General features: G+C 46.6%; 2 protein-coding genes across 5 annotated transcripts in view; one reads left to right on the top strand and one right to left on the bottom strand.

Moving 5' to 3' along the window:
* Window positions 1-24,704, bottom strand: part of PABIR2 (PABIR family member 2) — an 83,913-nt gene that overhangs the window by 34,541 nt on the left and 24,668 nt on the right. For 2 of the 4 annotated variants that reach the window (XR_013835040.1, XM_079962923.1), the window contains one exon: window positions 19,722-20,034. The exons of 1 other annotated variant lie outside the window; for it this stretch is intronic. Coding sequence is in view for 1 of the 3 variants with exons in the window: in XM_079962923.1 (XP_079819049.1) it covers window position 20,034 (1 nt within the window). In the remaining 2 variants the exon portion in view is untranslated. Of the gene's footprint in view, window positions 1-19,721; window positions 20,035-22,469; window positions 22,853-24,704 lie in introns of those variants that run through there. One more of the 4 variants, XR_013835041.1, reaches the window with a different exon arrangement.
* Window positions 10,028-23,623, top strand: MOSPD1 (motile sperm domain containing 1). The gene is made up of 6 exons (XM_079962947.1): window positions 10,028-10,182; window positions 12,596-12,867; window positions 13,361-13,436; window positions 15,545-15,762; window positions 22,147-22,308; window positions 23,138-23,623. The coding sequence occupies exons 2-6, from the start codon at window positions 12,714-12,716 to the stop codon at window positions 23,167-23,169; spliced, it is 642 nt and encodes a 213-aa protein (XP_079819073.1). The 5' UTR covers window positions 10,028-10,182; window positions 12,596-12,713; the 3' UTR covers window positions 23,170-23,623.

Below are 24,704 nucleotides of genomic sequence, written 5' to 3'. Positions count from 1 at the left end.
TACAGGTGGTACCTAACACCAAGGAAACTAGCGCTAATACACCCAGGAACCTCACCAAAATGCTGGAGAGGGTGCACCTCCATAGGCACATACCTCCACATGTGGTGGGAGTGTCCCAAAATCCAACTATTCTAGACAACAGCCATGCAAGAAATATGTAAAATAACAAAGCAAGTATTAGACTTCACCCCAGAATTGGCCCTACTAAACATCTTCCAAGACAACAATGCCCATTTACTCCACAAAGAACTCATAACCCACCTACTTTCAGCAGCCAGAAACACCATAACCAGACACTGGAGAGACCTGTTAGGAGTAAGCATGGACCAATGGTACCAAATAGTATGGGAAACAGCCCTACTAGAAAAATTAACTAACAAACTGAAACTGACACGGGGACAAACAGAAGAAGACACCTTCACCCCGGTATGGCTCCCCTTTATCACATACACAGCCCAACAGGACAATGACAATAATCCACCAACAGCATACAAATCAATATGGCTAATTTGATCCAAAACACCCACCCACCTCACTCACACACGAAAACAAAGATCACCACAGCCAATCACAAACAAACAATCACATCCTAGGCCAACCCCAACCTCTCTCACCACCAAAGGAACACAAGTGAACAACACAAGCACGCTGACACCAAACTACATACATTAAGCATAATAGAAACACCGCTACCCCACCCCACCCCCATCCATCTCCCCTCCTTCCACCCTCCTTTCTTCTTTTTTTTTCTTTTCTTTTTTCTTCTCCCCCTAATGCCTCAACAAATGAAATGGATTTGTAAAAATGTTACACGGGAAAAAAAAAATACAAGGCATTACACTTACACTGTAAAACAAGAAAACCCTTAATAAAATATATTTAAAAAAAAACAAAGTTGTTGAGTTGAGCTGGGGGGGGGGACACAGAATTGTTGAGCTGTTTTTGGGAAGCCCGAGTTGTTTGATCTTTTATTGGGAAGCCAGAGTTGTTTGATCTTTTTTCGGAAAAGCAAAGTTGTGGAGCTTTTTTAAAGGAATCTAGAGTTGTTCAGCTGTTTTTGGGAAGCCAGAGTTGTTGGTCTTTTCTTGGGAAGGCAAAGTTGTTGAGCATTTTTGGGAGGTGGGAGGGGATCACTGAGGGGCCGGAAATCTATCAGGATCTACCAGGAACACCCCATGATCTGCCAGTAGGTCGCAATCTACTTGTTGGACATGCCTGGTATATTTGATGTGTGTGTGTGTGTGTGTGTGTGTGTGTGTATGCAATATTAAAATAACAACAACAACAATAATAAAAAGAACTTTCTTGGGCTCCATGATCACTGCAGATGGTGACAGCAGACATGAAATTAAAAGACGCCTGCTTCTTGGGAGAAAAGTGACGGCAAAGCTAGACAGCATCTTAAAAAGCAGAGAGTTCCTCCTCAGGAACTGTCCTAGAAACAATACTCTTCACCCTAAAGCTGTCCTGTTAATGCACGGTCTGCTCCAGGTCCCTAGCAACGCAAGCAAAAACAAGGAAAGGTCACGATTCTGGAATTAAGTTTGGCAAAATCCAGCAGAAGAAGGTGTGGTGGCCCTTCATATAAAGTCAGCCAACACCCCGTGAAAACTAATCTGGATCCCATATACGGCTCATGATTCCAGCCCTGGGTGGCTTTCTAGTTTTTTTCCATTGCTGTAATTCAAAATTGTCTCCCCGCCGTGTATGTACACAGTTTAGATAGCTGCACAAAGGAGAAATGACTGAAGCGTTTAGGAATTTTTAGTGTCGAGAGGGAGACTGAGTGTGGGGTGGGGGAAGGACAGAGGGACAAAAGCTCCTTAAGAAGGCAAGGAGCAAGGAAAGCAATGCTACTATACGGTGCAACGTTGGTTTTCAAACGCTGCAAACCCGGAGGGAAGTGTTCCGGTTGGTGGACTTTTCCCAGAAGCCGAACGTTCTCCGTTTTGAGCACGCTCAGGCCTGTCTCAACCTGGGGGTGCAAGGGGGTGTAGGGAACCAGGGCGCCGGATTCTGGGGGGTGCCCAATGTATACCTATTGTATACAGTGGTACCTCTACTTACATGCCCCTCTTGTCACATATCCTTTGAGATACGCGCGCAGCAAGCCTGGAAAGATTGCAGAAACCTTGGGATCCGGCCAGATCTCCGGAATGGATCCCGCCTGCAACTGTACCAGCCCCTCTCTATTGGCAGCAGTGAAAAGCACAGGAGTGAAAGTCCCTGCCCCCACCCTCTGCCACTCTGTTACTCCATGGCAGCAAATATTCCTGATGAGTAAGGAAACTAAAAGCTTTGAGTTTGCCCCACCCCCCCAAAAAATTGGGGGTGGCTAAACTAAATGACAAAACTAGGCAGCATTTTAAAAATCCGAGACATCACCTTGCCAACAAAGGTCCGTATAGTAAAAGCTCTGGTTTTCCCAGTAGCGTTGTATGGAAGTGAGAGCTGAACCATAAAGAAGGCTGATCGCCAAAGAATGGATGCTTTTGAATTATGGTGCTGGAGGAGACTCTTGAGAGTCCCATGGACTGCAAGAAGATCAAACCTCTCCATTCTGAAGGAAATTAGCCCTGAGTGCTCACTGGAAGGACAGATCCTGAAGCTGAGGCTCCAAGACTTTGGCCACCTCATGAGAAGAGAAGACTCCCTGGAAAAGACCCTGATGTTGGGAAAAATGGAGGGCACAAGGAGAAGGGGGTGACAGTGTTCTCGAAGCTACAAACATGAGTTTGACCAAACTGCGGGAGGCAGTGGAAGACAGGAGTGCCTGGCGTGCTCAAGACGGCCCTGGTTCTGCTTCTGATTTGAGTGCCACACTTCCGCTTTGAGTGTTACGCTGAGGTCTGTTTTGTGGTCACCAAAAGAGGTTGAAAGATCTCAAAGCAAATCTTAAAAAAATGTGGTAGGAACATCGGCAACTGGGAAGCACTGGCCTGCAAGCGCTCCAATGGGAGAACAGCCTTGACCAAAGGTGTCGTGGGCTTTGAAGACACTCAAACTCGGGACGCAAGGGAGAAACGGGCGAAGAGGAAGGAAGCCTCGCTGGGATCAACTCCCGCCCAGAAACCAATGTCCCCACTGTGGAAGGATGTGTGAATCCAGAATTGGCCTCCACAGTCACTTACAGACTCACTGTTAAAATCCATATTTATGGAAGAAAATCTTACTCGGCTACAAGGGATCGCCGGAGAAGGAGGAGGAGGAGGAGGACGACAACAACAACAACAACAACAACAACAACAACAACAACAACAACTTGTCCTATTGCAGGCAGGAAAACAAAGTGACTCTGATTTTTTATTCTGGAAAAGTACAGCTTTGCTACCAGAAAGAGAACTGGCTTTTTCATGCTTGCTGGAAGAAAAAAAAAAGCAATTTTCCTGCTTACAAATGTGCAAAGCAGGATTTAAAACAAACTGGTGAAGTAGTTAAAAGTCCAACGCTGATTGCAAAGCAATAGGTTACAGCCAGATTGTTCTGCAAAAGTGCAACCCCGCCCAGTGGTTCTGGTAGTGGTGTTGATAAAGTTTCAAACAAAGGATTCCAGTTTCCACTGGTTGTATGAAGCATATCCTACTGCATTGTGGGCAATGTGAGGAAGGGATCAACGGATCAAACCCTTCCTGGCAAATTTGCCGGGAAAATCCGAAGTCCCCCATATTAAATATCTTTCAGAAGACAGGTTAAATGATATTACACTGGTCATGGCAAAGTTTCTCTCGGAGGTTATAAGAAACAAATATCATTATGCCCTAGATCAGGCATGGCCAAACTTGGCCCCCTCCAGATGTTTTAAGACTGCAGTTCCCATCATCCCGACCACTGGTCCTGTTAGCTAGGGATGATGGGAGTTGTAGTCCCGAAACAGCTGGAGGGCCAAGTTTGCCTATGCCTGGTGCACACCATCACCTCATTTTATGTTTAATACACATGTGTAATAAGGAGTGGCCATTTGTGCCGATTCAGGTTTGATTCTCACCCATTTCTGTCAACTAAGCTTGGATTCCCACCGTGTGCTGTTACATCAGGCATCTTCAACCTGCAGCCCTCCAGATGTTTTGGCCTACAACTCCCATGATCCCTAACTCACAGGACCAGTGGTCAGGGATGATGGGAATTGGTCCAAAATATCTGGAGGGCCAAAGGTTGGGGATGCCTGTGTTACATTGTGTTAGTGTGCATGCCGTTTGCACCATGTAGCGGTTCTAGCTTTGAGCTGTATCTTTGTGATCCACAATTAGCTGTACAGTGGTACCTCTGGTTGCAAACGGGATCTGTTCTGGAGGTCTGGCTGCATCCTGAGTAATTTTCAACTGGAGGACCGCTTCTGCGCATGTGTGCGCGGCAACAACCAGAAAAATACTTCCAGATTTGCTGCGTTTGCATCCCAAAAATTACGTATCCAGAGTAAGCAGAGGTACGACTGTATTCCTTCCCCAATGGGGGGGGGGCGGCAACTTGCAAAATCCTCAGTTTCATAAAGCAACAGGTTACCATAACTTTCCTGTTAGAAGTACACTGAAGGATTTCTAGGGATACACATTATGACATTTATTTTGGCTCTTTGGGCCACCACCACCACCACCCCTTTCAAGCTTAAAGGTGTGAGATTAACTCATAACGACCCTCTGTTTGGGGCAGTTGATGGTATTGCAAAAGCAACTGCTTTGGGGCTATGTTGGAAAGTGTATCAGAAACCAGGCGGGGAACTAAGGCAAGGAGACAAGGCACCAAGGAAAATTGAGGCAAAGAGCGCTAGTAAAACCATGGAGGCTCACTTTAGAAAAGGCCACATTGCTTCACATCGGCTGGGAGAGAATCCTGAGCCTGCAATGTGTCTGCTGCCGCTGCCCAATGGGAAATAAAACTAATTTCATTTGGTATACAGTGGTACCTCTGGTTAAGTACTTAATTCGTTCCGGAGGTCCGTTCTTAACCTGAAACTGTTCTTAACCTGAAGCACCACTTTAGCTAATGGGGCCTCCCGCTACTGCCGCACTGCCAGAGCACGATTTCTGTTCTCATCCTGAAGCAAAGTTCTTAACCCGAGGTACTATTTCTGGGTTAGCAGAGTCTGTAACCTGAAGCGTCTGTAACCTGAGGTACAACTGTATATCAATTCTTGGCAAACGTAATAAAACGGAGACAAATGGAGACTAGGCTTGCTTTTCCAAACAGGAACGAAGTATAAGCACGGGGCCTCGGAAGAGGTTTCCAGTGTATTAGTCACTGCAGAAGAAGCTGCGGGGAGAAAGAGCTTTATTTGGAAATGTTGGGAATGGAGGGACACAAAATGGGAGGGTTTTGGCCCCTTCACTGCAAAGCATGTTTGGAAGAAGGCGACAACTTTCACCCTAAACGCTTCCTTAGCAGGCTCCTCCTCAACACCAGACATGGAATCATCTACTTCCTTCAGAGTGTTGTAAGAACTGAAGGTCTCCAAGATATAAATTCAATGTTCAATAATGTACAAGGCAAACATGTACATAAAGATGTAAACCACGTGTCTGAAACAGCACAAGAAGACCATCCTGAAACCATTTGGACCCAATTGACCTCACATGTTCCTCTGGAGGGAGGGAAGCAATGGGGTCACTGGCAGGTCACTGGCTCCCCCCAAAGAAGCTAAACACCTTTGACTCGCCTAAAAAAGCTCAACATTTTTGCCCTGCACTCCCCCAAAACAGGACTTTTCTCCTCCCTAAGAAAAGCTCAACAACTTTGACCTGAATCCCCCCAAAGTGAGTAGATCACTGCCAGTTTTTAACTCCAGATTGCAGTCTCTTGGGAGTTGGCCACCCCTGCGAATAATTAATCAAATATTAAAACCTTCCCAAATCAGGGCTGTCTTCAGATGTCTTCTAAAGGTCAGAGAGTTGCTTATTTCTTTGAGATCTGATGGGAGGGCGTTCCACAGGGTGGGCGCCACCACCGAGAAGGCCCTCTGCCTGCTTCCCTGTAACTTCGCTTCTTGCAGGGAGGGAACCAGAAGGCCCTGGGGAGAGGGACCCTGGCGTCCGCGGTGGAGGCACTCCTTCGGGTCTACTGGGATGTGGCCATTGAGGGCTTTCAAGGTCAGCACTGACTCTTTGAATTGTGCCTGGAAACGTCCCGGGAGCGAAAGCAGGTCTTTCAGGACCGGGGTTATGTAGTCTCTGCAGTCCCAGTCCCCAGCCTGGCTGCCGCATTCTGGATTAGTTGTTGTTTCCAGGGCATCTTCAAAGGCAGCCCCACATAGAGCGCATAGCAATAGTCCAAGCGAGAGGTAACCAGAGCATGTGCCTCTCTGGGCAGGTAGGGTCTCATCCTGCGTCCCACAAGGAGCTGCCCTGGACACAGAATGGACCTGCACCTCCATGGGTCCAAAATGACCCCCAGGCTGCGCAGCTGGTCCTTCAGGGGCACAGTTGCCCCATTGAGGACCAGGGAGTGCTCCCCACCTGCCCACCCACAACAGGACTTCTGTCTTGCAGGATTCAACCTCAACCCGTTAGCAGCCACCCGTCCTCCAACTGCCTCCAGACACAGGACCTTCACTGCCTTTACCGGTTCCGATCTGAAAAAAGAGGGTACCATCCACATACTGATTAATGCCCATCCCCAAACCCACTGGTGATCTCTCCCAGCGACTGCGAGAACAAGCCAAGACGGCGAGCAAAGCTGGAAGGTTTTGAACTTTTAGGTTTGCTATCTTTTGCTTTCTGCATTCGCAGGGCCAAAAACCTTCACACATCACCTTCAAAGTGAAGGAACTCACACACTCCAGACCAAGTTGGGAGACTGTAACCTAATATGGCAGCTTCTGACAGTGGCAGCTCCCTGTTTTGCAAAACGGTTTGGCACCACCGAGGATGGGAAAGCAGAAACTGGGTTGGAATTTATGGTGGAAACCTCGGCAGAAAAACCAAAATAGGGGGGGGGGGTGTAATTCTGTTTACAAAGGCCTCTGTCTAAATATTTGTCACAGAATTAAAAATTCTGCTCTTTATACTCCGTGACTCTTTGGCTTCTGTTAGTGTGAGCTGTGGGTTCTTCCTAAGCCATAGGATAAGAGCAGCACACACCCCACATTTCCTAAAACAGGCATGTCCAACAGGCAGATCATGATCTACTGGTAGATCTCCTACCCTTCAGTGATCTACTCCCCCCCCCCACAAAAAAAAGCTCAATAACTTTGCCTTTCCTAAAAAAAACTCAAGAACTTTGGCTTTCCAAAGAAAAGCCCAGCAACTTTGGCTTCCTAGCAAAAAAGTGGGCCATCAGATTAAGTTCCACTATCGGACTGGGGATTCAAGACCCTCCACTGTGTTTTATATAATCAAATTTTGATTGTGTTTTGTGTATATCGCAACGCTCATTCAGTTTCATTCATTCATATATTCAGTTCCAATCATTCAGTTCCATTCACTCATTTGCTCCCTAAAAAAAAGCTCAACCACCTTGGCTTCCCCAAAAAACTGTTTTTTCACAGTGAGTAGATCACAGTCTATTGGGAGTTGGATGTCCCTATCCTAAAATAACGGGACCAAGTTCATTTCCAAAGGATTGATATTTGCCGTTCTGCTCAAACTCTGCTGTACGGGCTCTCGTGCTTAATTTACTAGTGTTATTAGAAAATAAAGCACCAAAGAGGGGACGATTGTTATGAGCTGAATAAACTGCAATAAATTGCCAGTCCTCAGTACCTTCCCTCACTTCCTTCGTTGTAGCCTTGTGCGTTACACTGACATTTGCTGCCATTTTATTGTATTGTAGTTTATTGTACCACTGGTCCCATGAGCTAGGGATGATGGAAGTTGTAGTCCCAAAAGAGCTGGAGGGCCAAGTTGGGCAATGCCTGATCTAGAGCAGTGGTGGCCAAACTTGGCCCTCCAGCAGTTTGTGGACTACAGTTCCCATCATCCCTGACCACTGGTCCTGTGAGCTAGGGATGATGGGAGTTGTAGTCCCAAAAATAGTTGGAGGGCCAAGTTGGGCCATGCCTGCAAGGGTCTGACTTTACTCTTCCTTCGTCTTACAAGACAGGCGGATGACTTTTTTATTCACATTGCAATCTGCTTTCCCATACATATATATACCACATTTTTCTGTCTATAAGACGCCCCCATGTATAAGACACCCCTTATTTGGGGGGACTCTGATTTAAGAAAATGGGGGGAGATGGCCCCCGTGTATAAGACGCCTCCAATTTTGGACATTTTTTTTAGGGGGGAAACCTAGTCTTATACACGGAAAAATACGTACTCAAAGTGGCTCAAAACATGGCAAGAATCAAAACCCTCTGCAGGCATGGCCCAACTTGGCCCTTCAGTGAATAAATTTATTATTACAGTCACAGACCAGTTCTGGCTCACTTACAATCTCAGGAAAATCATAAAAACACAAGAGGGATACATTGAATGGCAATTGGGTCTAACAGGGACAATACGGATATAGCAGTAGTTAAAAACATGTAAGTTAAATCTTAACTTGGAAGAAGCGGACAATTTGGATCCCTTCCAGTTGTGATCCAAGCCTCACCATGGGACTGAAACTGCCTTGGTCGCGCCTGTCGAGGGGACAGGGGGCAGGTGGGTGTGGGGGACTCCCTGGTCCTGAATGGGGTAACTGTGCCCCTGAAGGACCAGGTGCACAGCCTGGGAGTCATTCTGGACTCGCAGCTGTCCAAGGAGGCGCAGGTCCATTCTGTGTCCAGGGCAGCTCCATCTGGTACACAGGATGAGACCCTCCCTGCCCGCAGACTGTCTCACCAGAGTGGTGCATGCTCGTTATCTCTCGCTTGGACTACTGCAATGCGCTCTATGTGGGGCTGCCTTTGAAGGGGACTTGGAAACTACAATTAATCCAGAATGCGGCAGCTAGACTGGGGACTGGGAGTGGCTGCCGAGACCACATAACACCGGTCTTGAAAGACCTACATTGGCTCCCAGTACGTTTCCAAGCACAATTCAAAGTGTTGGTGCCTAGCCTGAAAGCCCTAAATGGCCCCATCCTGTATACCTGAAGGAGCATCTCCAACTCCATCGTTCAGCTCAGACACTGAGGTCCAGCTCCTAGGGCCTTCTGGCGGTTCCCTCTGTGAGAAGTGAGGTTACAGGGAACCAGGCACAGGGCCTTCTCGGTGGTGGAGCCCCCACTGTGGAACACCCTCCCATCAGATGTCAAAGAAAGAACCAACTCTCTGGCTTTTAGAAGACATCTGAAGGCAGCCCTGTTTAGAGAAGCTTTTAATGTTTGACACACTATTGTATTTTAATATTTTCCTGGAAGCCGCCCATGGTGGCTGGGGAAAGCTAGCCAGATGGGTGGGGTCGAAATAATAATAATAATAATAATAATAATAATAATAATAATATTTCACTAAAATATAACCTAAAATTGTCATTTAAGAGCTTAATCATTTTGGTAGCACAGCTTGTTCCCTAGGTTTTATGGCAGTCGCACGGAATTTGGCCACCCTGAGCGTGATCTCTGGATCCTTGTCCTCTACCAGGAGTTTTAGATATTGAAGTTCGGACCCATTTGGATATTTTTGTATAGCAGGGGTGATAAATGCCGAGCGTGACAAGACATGAGAGACAGTTTCTACCTCCATCAAGCCGCAGGGGCAGACTCCTTCTGTGTATTATGGATTACCCGCGAATCTGCCCTGCAGCATGTTGAAGCTGGCGAGGCCCTCCAGCTGTTTTGGGACTACAACTCCCATCATCCCTAGCTCACAGCGGTCGGGGTGATGGGCATTGTAGTTTACAAACGGCAACACCAGCAATTCGTTCCGATAACGGTTTAGGGTGGAATGGTGGCAGCCCTGAGGGAAGCGGGTCCTCAATGCCCATCGTCCCTGATCACTGGTCCCGTGAGCAGCAAGCGACGAGGGGCGGGCCCGAGCGACCCCTCCTCTCTGCGCACGCGTAGGAGAAGCTCCCACCACCACCACCCCTCCCCCTGCCTCCCAAGGACGTCGAGAAGAAGCGCCGCCTCTCGCGCCTCTGTCGCCCTTTTCCCGCTTTCCACTTCACGTTCCCGGCAGCCCTAGCGCCTGGTGACGCGAGAGGGGCGGGGAAATGGGCGGGCCCGTCCGCTGAGGCGAGGGAGAGAGGCGAAGAGGCGGTGCTTCCTCGGCGGCGGCGGCGGCTGGTGACCGAAAGAACCCGGAGGCGGAGGCGGGTCCGAGGGGTGAGTGAGGGCAGGGAGCGAGGGTCCGTCGTCGCCCAGGAGGGTCCTCAGGGATCTCATTCCCGGCGAGGGGCCTGTTTGGGGACTACAACTCCCATCATCTCGCACCGCTGGCTACTTGTAGCTGGGGATGATGGGAGTTGTAGTCCCTAAACAGCTGCGAGGCGACCAGAGCCCGAAACAAAAGCGGGCCTCTTCGGGCTTGAGGGGAAGGGGCTGCGCTGCGCTCCTCTGCGGCTCCGGTGGGGGGCGGCTCGCCTCAGCCTGAGCGTTCGCGCGCCCCAAGGGGCGATCGGGGGTCTCTGGCCTGGGTGGGGGCTTCCTGGGGGAAATGGCTCTCGAAAAAGTAGATGACCATCGCTGAGGGCGAGGAGGGCCTGGCTGTTTCGAGGGGGGGTCGTCGTCGTGCCTTTGGCAGAGTTGCGGCAGAGATGACCACCGTAGCTGTTTGGGGACTACAGTGCCCATCATCCCTGGCCACTGGTGCTAGGGATAATGGGATTTGGAATCCAAAAAAACAGCTGGAGGGCCAAGTTGGGCCATGCCTGGGCCAGAAAGGGATGAAGTCCGTTGCGAGAGAGAACAGCAGCGGTGTCGTCCTTGTTCTACCGTCCTGGACTACAATTTCCATCATCCCTGACCACTGGTCCTGTTGGCTAGGGATGATGGGAGTTGTAGTCCCCAAAAGAGTTGTAGGGCCAAATTTAAGGCATGGCCCAACTCGGCCCTCCAGCTGTTTGGGGACTGCAACTCCCATTATCCTTGGCCACTGGCTAAGTTTGGCCATGCCTGCTGGCAGTGCAAGGGGTCTGGTAGCTCTGTTAAAAAGAATGCCAGGGTTGGCTGCGGCAGCCCCTCACCTAGAGGGGGCTTCAGCAGCAGCAGGGGCCATATCCTCAGAGAGAGCACGTATGGATCCAAAGGTTGGACTCCGCTTGTGTCCCCCCCCCCCCGCTCATTTTTTGTCTGCTGTCCCGGCCAATCGGGACAAGATACCCCTGCCGCTGTAAACACTAATGTGACTTGGCAGCGTTTTGTCAAGGGTGCAAGCTAGATTGGAGAGGGCCGGAATCATGTCTCCTCATCTACAATATTCCGTTCGGTTTGTCTCCCATTCATTTCTTTGGATTTCTCTTCGCTGCTTGGTGTGCCTGAAACACATCTGGAGGAACGTGCTTCGTTAAGCTCCTTGTCCAGGCTTCCTCAACCTCGGCCCACCAGATGTTTTGAGACTACAATTCCCATCCCACTAATTCTTGTTTTGATTGCATTCAAATTGACGCTGTCGTCTGGGCTAGTTCAAGTTTTGCCAGTTTTGAATTGTGTGAGTAGATCGCAGTCTCTCGGGAGTTGGCCACCCCTGCTTTTTCCGATAACAATGACGTGATTCGCAAATGTGGCAGGCTTGCAATTTTCAGGATTAATTGGCATGGGTGTTGAGAATAGCTGCTGTGGGATCTCATAGATGCATAAAAGCTTTTGGCCTACAATTCCCATGACCCCTAGCTAACGGGACCAGTGGTCAGGGATGGTGGGAATTGTAGTCCCAAAACAGCTGAAGGGTGCAGTTTGGCCACCACTGCTCTAGCTCAGGCATGGCCCAAGTTGGCCCTCCAGCTGTTTGGGCTGGGCGTCCATCAATATGTGGATGATACCCAGCTCTACCTCTCTTTTAAATCAGAACTAGTGAAGGTCCTGTGTGAGTGCCTGGAGGCGGTTGGAGAAGTACTGTTCTTGGGGGACAGGGGTCAGGTCGGTGTGGGGGACTCCCTGGTCCTTCAGGGGCAACTGTGCCCCTGAAGGACCAGTTGCGTAGCCTGGGGGTCATTTTGGACCCATGGAGGTGCAGGTCCGTTCTGTGTCCAGGGCAGCTTCATCTGGTATGCGGGATGAGACCCTCCCTGCCCAGAGCAGAACATCCTCTGGTTATCTCCCGCTTGGACTATTGCCATGCGCTCTACGTGGGGCTGCCTTTGAAGTTGACCCGGAAACTACAACTAATCCAGAATGCGGCAGCCAGACTGGAGACTGGGACTGCAGAGACTGCATAACCCTGAAAGACCTGCATAGGCTCCCGGGACATTTCCGGGCACAATTCAAAGTGACTGTGTGGACCTTGAAAGCCCGAGGGTCTTAAATCGGGCACTGGCATAGATAGATAGATAGATAGATAGATAGATAGATAGATAGATAGCTGAGACCCTACCTGCCAGAGTGGCGGTTCCCTTGCTGCGAGAAGTGAGGTTACAGGGAACCAGGCAGAGGGCCTTCTCGGTGGTGGCGCCCGCCCTGTGGAACGCCCTCCCATCAGATGTCAAAGAAATAAACAACTACCTGACTTTTAAAAGGCATCCGAAGGCAGCCCTGTTTTAGGAAGTTTCTTAATGTTTGATGCTGTCTTGTGTTTTTATAGGTTTGCCTATAGGTTTGCCATAATGCTTTCGGATTCCTAAATTGCTGTGACGAGACGTGTGGGGAGACAAAGCCGTCGGGCGAGCAGAAGGCGCAGTGGCGAGGACGACTCGGGGCCAATGCAGCAGCAAAAAAGGCAGCCAGAGTTAGTGGAAGGAAACCTTCCTGTCTTCCTATTCCCCACGGAGCTTATATTTTATGCAGACGACCAGTCGACCCATAAACAGGTGTTGACTCTCTATAACCCCTATGAATTTGCCTTAAAATTCAAAGGTGCGTCTCAGGTACAATTCTATTTAAGGGTTTGCTTGGGGAGGAGGGATTGTCTCAACTTCCTTTTATTTGCTTTCTGACCTGCCTTTTGCCTGAAGGTCCGTGGGTGGGTTACAAGAACTTGGGAGTCCGGATAAGGCATGGCCCAACTTGGCCTTCCAGCTGTTTTGGGACAACAACTCCCATCACCCCTAGCTAACAGGACCAGCGGTCAGGGATGGTGGGAATTAGAATCCCAAAACAGCTGGAGGGCTGGAGTTCGGTCGTTCCCAAAGTCTCTCAGCCCCACTTACCTCACAGAGTGTTTGTTGTGGGGGAGGAAGGGAAAGGAGAATGTTAGCCGCTTTGAGACTCCTTAAAGGGAGTGAAAGGCGGGATATCAAACCCAAACTCTTCTTCTTCTTCTTCTTCTTCTTCTTCTTCTTCTTCTTCTGTGCCAGTTTTCCTTGCGATTGGCTGACATCGGATGACGGCCCCTTTTCTTTTCTTTCAGTTCTTTGCACAACCCCAAATAAATATGTTGTGGTCGATGCAGCGGGCGCGGTGAAGCCTCAGTGCTGTGTTGACATGTGAGTAAAAAGCTGGTTTTTGGTTTGTTGCTTTGTAATGAATAGCAACCACTAAGCTGCCTTCCAGAGGCCATTCGTTAATTTATTAGATGTATAGTCCACCCTCATCAAGACATCTCAGGGTGGGGAAATAAAATAAAATAAATGGTCCAGTGGCACCTTAGGGACCAACTCAGTTTGTTCTGGGTCTAAGCTTTACGTCGGCATGTGCCCTTCTTCAGATACACAGAAACCGAAGTCTAGTATGAAAGAGGCCTCCCAGCGTTCTCACAGGCCCATATAAGAGCAACGCAAACAGTTGGGCCTGACGAGCGTTTACTGTTCCCAACCCTAATCCTGCGGAAAGCCATCTAATTGGATTTGAATTTGATCCTGACTTGTTTTCAGGAGGTAATTTCGTTATTGCTTGATTTTATTCCAGTGTTACATATTTAGTGTTAGCCTCCCTGAGCCCAGGTTCGGACGGGGAGGGCGGGATACAAATAAAAGTTTATTATTTATTATTATTAACCAGACCCTGATACATAGTGGGAGGGTGGGGTGGGGTTTTTCCCCAAAGGGTAGTAGGACTCAATGGGTATGGTCAACCTGTGGGCGACTGTGAACGACTGCAATTAGTCTGACAGGACCTCACCCTGTGCTCCGGGGACCAGTGTGGCTGGCATAGCACTGGGTGGACGTGGTCAGCAGGGGACCGATCCACTGTCCCTCGGACCTTGTGGGGGGCCGGACTAGATGGGGGGGATGAATGAATTCCTATTCCCCACAAACAACCCAGAGATGCATTTTAAATAAAAGGGCATATTCTACTCATGTAAAAACATGCTGATTCCTGGACAGTCCGTGGGCCAGATTGAGAAGGCGATTGGGCCGGATCCAGCCCCTGGGCCTTAGTTTGCCTACCCATGGTATAAAGGAATACAATATTGATCTAGGAAAGAAAGTTTTTATAAAACATCGCAGAAATAAAATGATACAACACGCTTATGAGAAAGGGAAAAAACATGGAGAGGATGGGTAGTCATAGGTTTGTGAAGAAACCCCATAATTGAAACTGTATGTATCTTTTGTGATCACCGATAGCTTTACAGTGGTACCTTAGTTTACGACAGGCATAGGCAACCCTGGCACTCCAGCTGCTATAGGACTACAATTCCCATCATCCCTGACCACTCATCCTGTGAGTTAGGCATCATGGGAGTTGTTGTCCCAAAACAGCTGGAGGGCCTAGGTTGCCTATGCCTGGTTTATGACCATCATCCGTTCTGGAGGTCCCTTCGTAAACTGAAACAGATCGTAACCCAAGGCACGCTTTTGCCAGTGGGGCCTCCAAAAACGGGTCACTGTCCAAAAAAATGTGTTCGCCAACCAAAAAAATTGTTTGTAATAAAAAACCACGGGTTTTAACCCGAAAAAGGTTCGCAAACCGGGACGTGCACGTCTGGGTTTGAATCGATCGTCATTCAAAACTGTCGTAAGCTAGGTTGTTCACAAGCCAAGGTACTAATAGAAATGATTATGACGACTTGTTGTGCGTATATAAATAATGAGCTGTTTATAAATATTAGAAGTAAGTCTATTTAGTATGGAGATGACAGGCTTCCTCAACCTTGGCCCTCCATATGTTTTTTGGCCTACAACTTCCATGATCCCTAGCTAGCAGGGATGATGGGAATTGTAGTCTCAAAACATCTGGAGGGCCGAGGTTGAGGAAGCCTGAGATAAGGTAAATAGGGTGATTTAGAAATGCGGAGATAAAAGTGATTGCATATGGTAGTCAGGGAGGAGAACGGGAGAAAGTCAAAGCTCAATTTGAGCAAAGATATATGTGATGAAGAAATTTTATTTGGTTGTTTGTTATAAAGCAGGCATCCCCAATCTTTGGCCCTCCAGATGTTTTGGACTGCAACTCCCATCATCCCTGGCCACTGGTCCTGTTAGCTGGGGATCATGTGAGCTGTAGGCCAAAACATCTGGGGAGCTGCAGGTTGGGGATGCCTGTTATAAAATAAAAAAGAAAATTTAAGAAACATTATATTAAAACAAAAAAAGAGCGATAACGCATTAAAAAAGGAAATGTGGCCCTTTACATCCTCCTCCCATTACAGCGTGATCCGTCACAGAGATGTCCGACCTTGCCACTATGGCGTGATCGACAAGTTTCGGCTCCAAGTCTCTGAGCAGAGCCAGAGGAAAGCGCTGGGGAGGAAAGAGGTCATCGCCACTCTGCTTCCAGCAGCGAAAGACCCGAAGGAAGAGGAGGAGAAGAGGATCACGGCGCATCTGGCAGAGAGCGTCTTTTTCGAGCAGGCTTTGTGCCAGCCAGGTAGTTGGATGGTTGGAACACCATTGCTTTTTGGAGCTATAGACCTGCCTCTTTCTCTATTTTTTATTTTTTATATTATTATTATTATTATTATTATTATTATTATTATTACTACTACTACTACTACAGTGGTACCTTGGGTTACATACGCTTCAGGTTACAGACTCCGCCAACCCAGAAATAGTACCTTGGATTAAGAACTTTGCTTCAGGAGAAGAGAAACCGTGCAGCGGCAGCAGGAGGCTCCATTAGCGGTACCTCAGGTTAAGAACAGTTTCAGGTTAAGAATGAACCTCCAGAACGAATTAAGTTCTTAACCAGAGGTACCACTGTATTATATACCAGGGGTCAGCAAACTTTCAGCAGGGGGCCAGAGATGCATTTTAAATAAAAGGGCACATTCTACTCATGTAAAAACACGCTGGTTCCCAGACCGCCAGAAGGCAATTGGGCCAGATCCGGCCCCTGGGCTGTAGTTTGCCTACCCATGGCAGGGGCTGGCAAGTTTTTTTCATGGCGGGCTGGTCCACTGTCCCTCAGACCTTGTGGGGGACTGAACTAGATTTTTTGAGGGTGGGGGGAGAACGAATTCCTATGCCCCACAAATAATACAGAGATGCATTTTAAATAAAAGGACACATTCTATTCATGTCAAAACATGCCGATTCCTAGTCCCAGTCCACCGGATTGAGAAGGCCATTGGGCTGGGGGACTTCCGGGTTAGCGCCATCGGCAATGGCGGCGTTGCTCTGACTGAGAGGAACCCGCTCCGTGGAATTCGGGTCGTGCCGCCGCGGCAAAGGCGGAGACCCTTTAGAAATCCCAGGCGGATGAAGCCTGGGAACGTGGGATTCGGCTGACACCAGGAGCGTGTCAGTTCCGAAGTGACGTGGGGTGAGCGGCACAGTGTTTTGAATCGCCCGCTATTTTTACGGAGTGAAGCCGCATAGCCGTTGCCGGAGAGCGCTGACTTTTTCTTGTGGACAATTGGATTTCAAACAACAACCCGTGAGTAGAACGGAAATTGGATTTTTAAAGTATTTTTAAATTGGCACCGATCGGGGAAGGTCCAAACAGGAAGTCCGCCTCCCCTTTCTGTAAATTAACTGAAGCAAAGAACCTGTTAACTAAGGTCGTGGAGAGTTTCATGTAAAGGATTTAAATTCTACTGATTGAAATTACCATCAATATTTTTTTGGAAGCAGGGGAGCCTGCAGGAGAAGGTTAAAATTTGGGATTTGAAGTACCACTTCCCTAAACCCGGGAGTGGTCTGTGAGAGCCCGCTGACGGTGACAAATTTGACAGCTGTCAAGTTAGCTGTCATGATACAAAAGAAGGACTTTGTTTCTGCTGTCTGTCTTTGTTACAAGCTTATGTTTAAAACGAAGGAAGGACTGTTACAATTTAACGTATGGGACCTTTGGGTCTGTGCTAGAAGGAGTGAAAAGGATCTTGAATCCCTCTAGAGGGAGCTTTGGGATATTGTCGTAAGGAGCAGCTGGGAAATTGCCTGACCTTGGACTGTTTAAGGATGGCGGTTGGGAAGAAAATTGAGTGTGAACTGAACAGGACATTTTATCTCCTGGGAAAATTGCAAGACCAGATAAATGTTATGACTACTAATGTTGTAATTTTGGGAACAAAAGTGGGTATTAGTAAAGAACCCGATAAGAACTCGGGACAGGAACCTCTTTCAACTGAACAAATTGGAAAATTTGAGAAGGAGAATCATGTTGTGAAAGTGAAGAAAGGGGGAGCCGTAACCCTACAGATGCAAATGGTGGACTACAATTTGAGGCCTTACACGATGGCAACAAGGCGAAGCAAATTTTTGGAGATGGAAGCCTGGCCTGGTCTGGAAAATGAAAGATGGAGAGATCACCTTATGTGGAGATCAGATGACCTTTGGATTACAAATCTGAGCCAGGTGGAGGTTGGAGTTTCGGGGGTCTTTGGATTTGAAAGGAGCGTGAAACAAGATTTGGAATATCCTAAAAGGTAAAGGTAAAGGTACCCCTGCCCATACGGGCCAGTCTTGACAGACTCTGGGGTTGTGCGCCCATCTCACTTAAGAGGCCAGGGGCCAGCGCTGTCCGGAGACACTTCCGGGTCACGTGGCCAGCGTGACATCGCTGCTCTGGCCAGAGCCAGAGCCAGAGCCGCACACGGAAACGCCGTTTACCTTCCCGCTGGTAAGCGGTCCCTATTTATCTACTTGCACCCGGAGGTGCTTTCGAACTGCTAGGTTGGCAGGCGCTGGGACCGAGCAGCGGGAGCGCACCCCGCCGCAGGGATTCGAACCGCCGACCTTTCGATCGGCAAGTCCTAGGCGCTGAAGCTTTAACCCACAGCGCCACCTGCGTCCCTTGGAATATCCTATAGGCCTTATTTTTAACCTTGGAAGTTTGGCAGGAAGGAATATGATTACCGTTGGGTTGGAGCTTCCCCGAGATCTGGTTTTCAACACCAAAGACTATCAAAAAGACCGGCAGAGGGGACATGAAAGAGACTTAAGAGCCTCGGATTTAAGATCTCCGGGTTGATGGTTTTCTGAGATTGATGGATTTTTGCTGGGGGCCGAAACCGGGGAGAGGACCTGGTGGAAGAAAGTTGGGAATTTAAAGTGTATATAATATAATTTGTTTCTTGTGTTTTTTTAATGAGAAATGGGAAAATCGTGGAATGGAATCTTTTTTGACCTTAGGGGAAACGTCTTAAGAATAAGTACAGATATACAGGTTTGGATGAGAGTTAAGATTGGATAAAGTAAAAGTGGATGGTTATTTGGTGAAAGAAAGAATGGAAAATTATAGTATAATAAGATATAAGGATAAAAATAAGATGAAGGATTTGTTGAAATATTTATATGAATTAGAATATAGAGAGGGGAATTATAGTATGCTAAGATAAATTATTGGGATTAAAACAAAGTTGGAAGGATTTGCTGGAATATCTAATTGAATTAGAATACAAAAATGGGAGGCGTGAGGAAGTCAAGGAAATAAGTGAATGTAAGTGAGTTAAAGGTTTGACTTGTGTTTTTTTTTCTTCTTATATTTTTTCGGTTTTTTGATGTCTTTTTTGTATGTGTATTGTTTCTTCTTTTTTCATTTTTGATCTCTTTTTAATCCTTTTTATTCTTTTTTCTGTAACCTTTAATAAAAATTTATTTTTTAAAAAAAGAGAAGGCCATTGGGCTGCATCTGGCCCCCGGGCCTTAGGTTGCCTACCCTTGTTATATGCATTTGTGAATGTTTACTCAAACCCTGCCAATGAGTTCAACTCTCCTTGTTGTCTCTTCATATATATCATAAATGGTTCCCATTCTCTTTTAAAGTCCTTGTTGTCCCTCTCATGTAATTTATCTCTTCATTTTGCTAATTCTGCATATTCCATGACTTTCTCTTGCCGTTGTTCTTTCTTGGCTCTCTTCCGTCTTCTGAGCTGGGGCTAATAGAATCCTTGCTGCTGTTGTTTCACGCATAAATAATTTCCAGTTGTCCTTTCTTATTTCTTATTTATTTAAGCATATTTACAAGCAGACAATATGGAGGCATTTCCCCACATCTGCCATATTAAGCAGCTGGTCCCTTACCTCCCTTGTCCTGACCTCGCCACAGTGACCCATGCAACGGTCACCTCCAGGCTTGATTATTGTAACTCGCTCTATGCAGGGTCGCCCTCAAAGCTCACCCAGAAACCCCAGCGGGCAGAGAACGCCTCGGCGAGGTTCCTCGCAGTGTCCCTGCTGCGGGACCATGTCCACCCAGCGCTGTGCCAGCCGCACTGGCTCCCAGTGGAGCACAGGGTCAGGTTTCAGGGGCTGGTTTTCACCTTTAAACTAGGCTTCCTACACCTCAGCCCTCCAGATGTTTTTGGCTGAGGAAGCCTGCACTTAACCCCAAAAACCAAAAAGAATAAAGGGAAAGGGTCAGAAAGAAAGAAAGGACTACACCCATTTGACTTTTTAATGTTTTATTTGAGAATATTTACAAACAAACAAACAGGTACACACACTTCACCCCCCAAAACCAAAGACAGTAAAGGGAAAAGGTGAGAAAGAAAAGATGGAAGAGCACACCCATTTGACTCCCCTCCACCAGCACTTGTCACCTTGAGAGTCCTTTTAAGTTCTCATTCCCATTACGTATTATTTATCACTGCAATTACTTCTTTGATAGTATGATTACGGTGTAACATCAAGTCACCTTACAAGCTTAACCTTCCTCTGCTTGTCAATATGAAGAGGATGCCAGCAAGGCTGAACCTTTCTGTAAGGAAAAAAAGGATTTTATGATTCAAAAAAAAGGAAACCTTCCTCTGCTTGTCAATATGAAGAGGATGAACTTTTCTGTAATGTGTGTGTGTGTGTGTGTGTGTTTTAAATCAAGTCTTACCTCCTGGCTTCTCCCTGCCCTGCCTAGGTGAGGAAGGGAGCTGGCTGAGCACCATTTTCAGCAATCCCTCTCTGGAGCCAGCCCTTTCGCACCGCTCATCTTTCCCCCGCCGCCCTGCCTACCCATGAGAAGCGGCGGCAGCCCCTGGGAGGGTAAGCGTGGGGGATGGGGAGGAGGACTACTTGCCCACCTCGCCTCTTCTTCCAGCTCCCACGCTCCCTGGTGCTGGTTCTCCGGCCCGCCCCAAAGTCTGAGGGACAGTAGACAAGCCTGCAGCAAAAAATTTTTTGCTGGCCCCTGCACCTAATGGGAAGCTCAAAAGCTGAACCTGACCATCCCTCGCCCCGCTGGTGGTTTTTGGCAATTGGTATTCAGAGGAACACTGTTTTCCCCCATTGGAGGTCGAACCTAGCCCATGGGTAGGCAAAGTAAGGTCCGGGAGCTGGATCCAGCCCAATCGCTTTCGCATTCCAGTCGGCGGACCATCCGGGAATCGTGTTTTGACATGAGTAGAATGTGTCCTTTTATTGAAAATGCATCTCTGGGTGATTTGTAGGGCATAGAAATTCGTTCATTCCCCCCCCCCCAACTAGTCCAGCCCCCCACAAGGTCTGAGGGACAGTGGACCGGCCCCCTGCTGAAAAAGGTTGCCAATCTCTGAAGTCCTAGCCGTTCTGGCTGGGTGGATTTGACGGGAAGCCCAATGTCAATAAAAGCAAGAATGTTTGGTGAAATGAAATGTTTAGGAATGAAGTGGATCTCATTTGAACTAGCAGTGATCTAACCCGGTTCAGGTCTAAGTTGTTGAGCTTTTTTTAGGGAAGCCAAAGATCTTGAGCTTCTTTGGGGGGAGCCAGTGATGATGATGATGATGATGATTAATTTATACCCCAGTCTATCAAGTGTTAAAAACAATACAGCATTAAATATTAAAAACTTCCCTAAACAGGGCTGCCTTCAGATGCTTTCAGATTTACCTGTTGGACATGCCTATGTTATACCATTCAAAAAACTGTGGGCAAAAAGTATAAATTTTACAGCATGTTATTTAATAAGAAAAAATTACCTGAAAATGCACCATAGGTGGTATTTAGCACTGGAGAGATTGGCTAAAATGAACAGATCGCTTAGTAATAAATGTTGGGAGATGCACAAAGCAGATTGGAACCTTCTACCATATGTGGTAGACATGTTCAGAGATCAGAAAGTTCTGGGACATGATCCATGAATAAATAAAAAAGTTACTAAGAACTTCACAAAGTAAAAGACCAGAAACATATCTTTTGGGAATATTGAACAGTGATATTCCAAAAGAAAAAACTCATTTTTTTCTGTATGCAACATCAGCGGCAAGAATTCTAGTGGCTAAGTACTGGAAGGGTAACCAGGTACTGACCAAAGAGGAGTGGCTATATAAATTATGTGAATATTTGGAACTGGCCAAATGGACGGATATAATATTATATTATATTATAATATAATAAGACTAAAGCCAATGAATACAGTCCAGGAGGAATGGAATTGCTTGAGTGACTACTTAGAAAGACAAGGTTCAAATGTAAAAATTTGACTGTGTCTAGAATGACCTGGTGAATGGAAAAGGGGAAATATACATATATACACATTTATATATTCAGATCAAAATAATACTGAAATACAGATAAAATATGAAAGGTGAAAGGAAGTGCTGTGAGAGTGATGGAAGTCTATTATTATTTTGTAAATCAGTGTTTATTGTAATGAAATATGATACTTTATTCTTTTCTGTCTACTTTTCTTTGCATTTTTTCTTTTTCTTTATTTTTTTCTGTTTTATTGGATATTATTCTTTATGTATGGTTTTGTTTTGATGTATTTACTTTGCAATATAATAAAGATTTTTTAAAAATGTTTTTTATTTACTAAATTCAATAAGGGGGGGGGAGAGAAAGGAAAGGAAAGAAATTGCCCCTTTCCATAGTGTCAAATGCCTTTTCCTTTTTCCAGAAAACAGAATTGCCTCATCGGGGCCGAGTTTGCTCACCGTGTTCCTCGGAATCGTGTGCATTGCGGCTCTCATGCTTCCCACGCTGGGAGAAGGGGGTTCCCTTGTGCCTCTCTACCTCCACTTAAGTGTGAATCAAAAGTTAGTAGCGGCTTACGTATTAGGTATGCATCTTTTTGTCGTCATTTCGAAATAGGATTTGGGGCCGAGTGTAAAAATGAAAATGTGTAAAGAAACGTAAAAAACAACCCTATAATCGAGTCACTGCGTGAGGGCCATGTCAGCAAATTGCAACCAGGGTGGATCAATGTTTTTTAAAAGCAAGTTTTTTAAAATAGGATTTTTTTATTTAAATCGGATTTTGGAAATAAAATGCTTTTGGAAGAATCTTTCTATAAGAGATTTTTGTTTAGGTTACATTATAGTCCAAAGCAGGCTTCCTCAACCTCGGCCCTCCAAATGTTTTGAGACTACAATTCTTTTTCTCTTTCCAATCAAGTACAGCAGAAAAGCTGTCCAAATTGAAACAGTCAACTTATTAAACCTCACCATCATTTCATCCTTATCTGTCAATGTATTTCTTATAGTAGAACCAAATCAGTCATTTTTGATAGAACTGTAAAAACTACTCTGAAAATTTATGATTCCAAAAAGGAAACCTTCCCCTGCTTGTCAATATTAGGAGGATGTCAGCAAGGCCGAACCTTTCTGTAAGGGGGAAAAAAAAGATTTAAATCAAGTCTTACTGACTAGTGATTTAACTGATTGCAACTGAAAGTAAATTTGAGCTCTCTGACATTTCGGCATTTGTAGAGAGATGAGTTGTGTATGTAAGATAAGTTGTGTATGTAAACCACGTTTCACAAATATTCACAAACGTGCTCCCAGTGAACAAGCTTTCATGCGCGTGCGCCCCACCTAACAAAACTCTTGGTGTGGGTTATTTCTCAAGTTAAGCCGAAATAACTGGCTTTTTTCTTCTGATTCTTGCAGGTCTCATCACTATGGTCATCCTGAGAACATGAGCGATAACACAATTGGATGTCCATCTTTTTTCTCCTATTTTTTTACTGCCTTTTAAATCCGCATCCTGAACATGGGCCTCTGACCTCCATTTGGGTGCAAAAATCATCTGGCGATTTGCATCGCTCTCTTTTTTTTTTTTTGAAAGCAAAGTTTTAACTCCGTTTTCACCGGAAAGACTCACGCGCTCGGAGGTGCTTTTTGACTGATGAAATGGTTGAAGGAAAAGGAATCGAAAGAAGCTTTTCTACCTACGTCTACCGTGCAAAAATCTCATTTGTGCTTTCTTTTTAAATTGCATGTTTTTAAATTCATGTCAACTTCAGTGTTTGACCGCCATAGGAGCCAGCAGTTCTATCTGCAGTGTTCATTTGCCTGTAAGTATTGCAAATTTAAATACAGATAAAAACGCCTGGATGGCGGAATTGAAAGCCGCTTGCCCGATGGTGGAAGCTGCCGTATTTTTGGAGACTCCGGTTTAGGAAAAGGGGGGGGGGGTGTTGCCCAGAGCATGGGTAGGCAAACTAAGGCTCTGCCCAGTCGCCTCAGGATCCAGCCTATGGACAGTCCGGGAATCAGCGTGTTTTGACATGAGTAGAATGTGTGCTTTTATTGAAAATGCACCTCTGGGTGATTTGTGGGGCATAGGAATTCATTCATTCCCCCCCCCAATAGTCCATCCCCCCACAAGGTCTGAGGGGCAGTGGACCAGCTCACGGCTGGAAAAAGTTGCTGACCCCTGACGCCCTTTTTAGAAAAGGAGAAAAGAGGACAAGCTTTTGCAACCATACAACTACACCAGATGAATTGTTGACTGCCAAATTGGCGACACAGATTTTTTTTATTTTTTAAAACTAATACATTATAGTGGCCGGATCCCGAGGTTTTTGCAACAGGAGGTGCCTGTTCTACGCATGCGTGCGGCGCAGTAGAGTGCTTCTGTGCATGCGGCAAAACGCGGTAAAATACTTCCAGGTTTGTCGCTTACGTATCCCGAAGTTTACGAAACCAGAGGGTTAGGTAAGCTGAGGTACTGCTGTATCTGCACTTCAGGGCAGGTCATGCATAGCAGGCGCAGGCGTGGCCCTCCAGCTCTTTTGGGACTACGATGCCCATCATTCCTAGTTAACAGGACCAGTGATCAGGGTTGATGAGAACTGTAACAGCTGGAGGGCCAAGTTTGGCCATGCCTGTAGTAGGGGATATCTCCTTCCGTTTCCCATGACAACTACATCTTGTAACTTGGTCTACCAATTGAGAAGAGGGTTTGCCAATGGAAACCTATTCATTGATTCTATCACTACTGTATTCTCAAGCGTGGGTGCCAGTGGGGAGAGTTACAAAGTGTGGGGAAACACGCCAAAAACATCCTTAAAAACAGCTCAGCAACTTTGGGGTAAAATTGTAAAAAGTAGCTCTAAAAATTAATAATCTTTTTTTAAAAAAAAATACTGATTTTTATCCACTCTGATCCATGGACATTATTGTGAAGCCTTTGGCAATGCTGGACACAGCTGCCCTTAGACTAGAATGTCAC

The sequence above is a fragment of the Podarcis cretensis genome (assembly GCF_951804945.1).
Source record: "Podarcis cretensis genome assembly, chromosome: Z".
Classification (NCBI taxonomy): Eukaryota; Metazoa; Chordata; class Lepidosauria; order Squamata; family Lacertidae; genus Podarcis; species Podarcis cretensis.
The sequence above is the reverse complement of the archived record's forward strand: the minus strand, read 5'-3'. Positions and strand labels throughout refer to the sequence as shown.

Bases quoted from the DNA above. Each gene is read 5' to 3' on its own strand.
- MOSPD1 (XM_079962947.1), top strand. From the start codon at position 12,714: ATGCAGCAGCAAAAAAGGCAGCCAGAGTTAGTGGAAGGAAACCTTCCT. The intron at 15,763-22,146 runs GTAGTTGGATGG...TCCTTTTTCCAG, and splicing joins GCAGGCTTTGTGCCAGCCAG to AAAACAGAATTGCCTCATCG. The intron at 22,309-23,137 runs GTATGCATCTTT...TGATTCTTGCAG, and splicing joins AGTAGCGGCTTACGTATTAG to GTCTCATCACTATGGTCATC.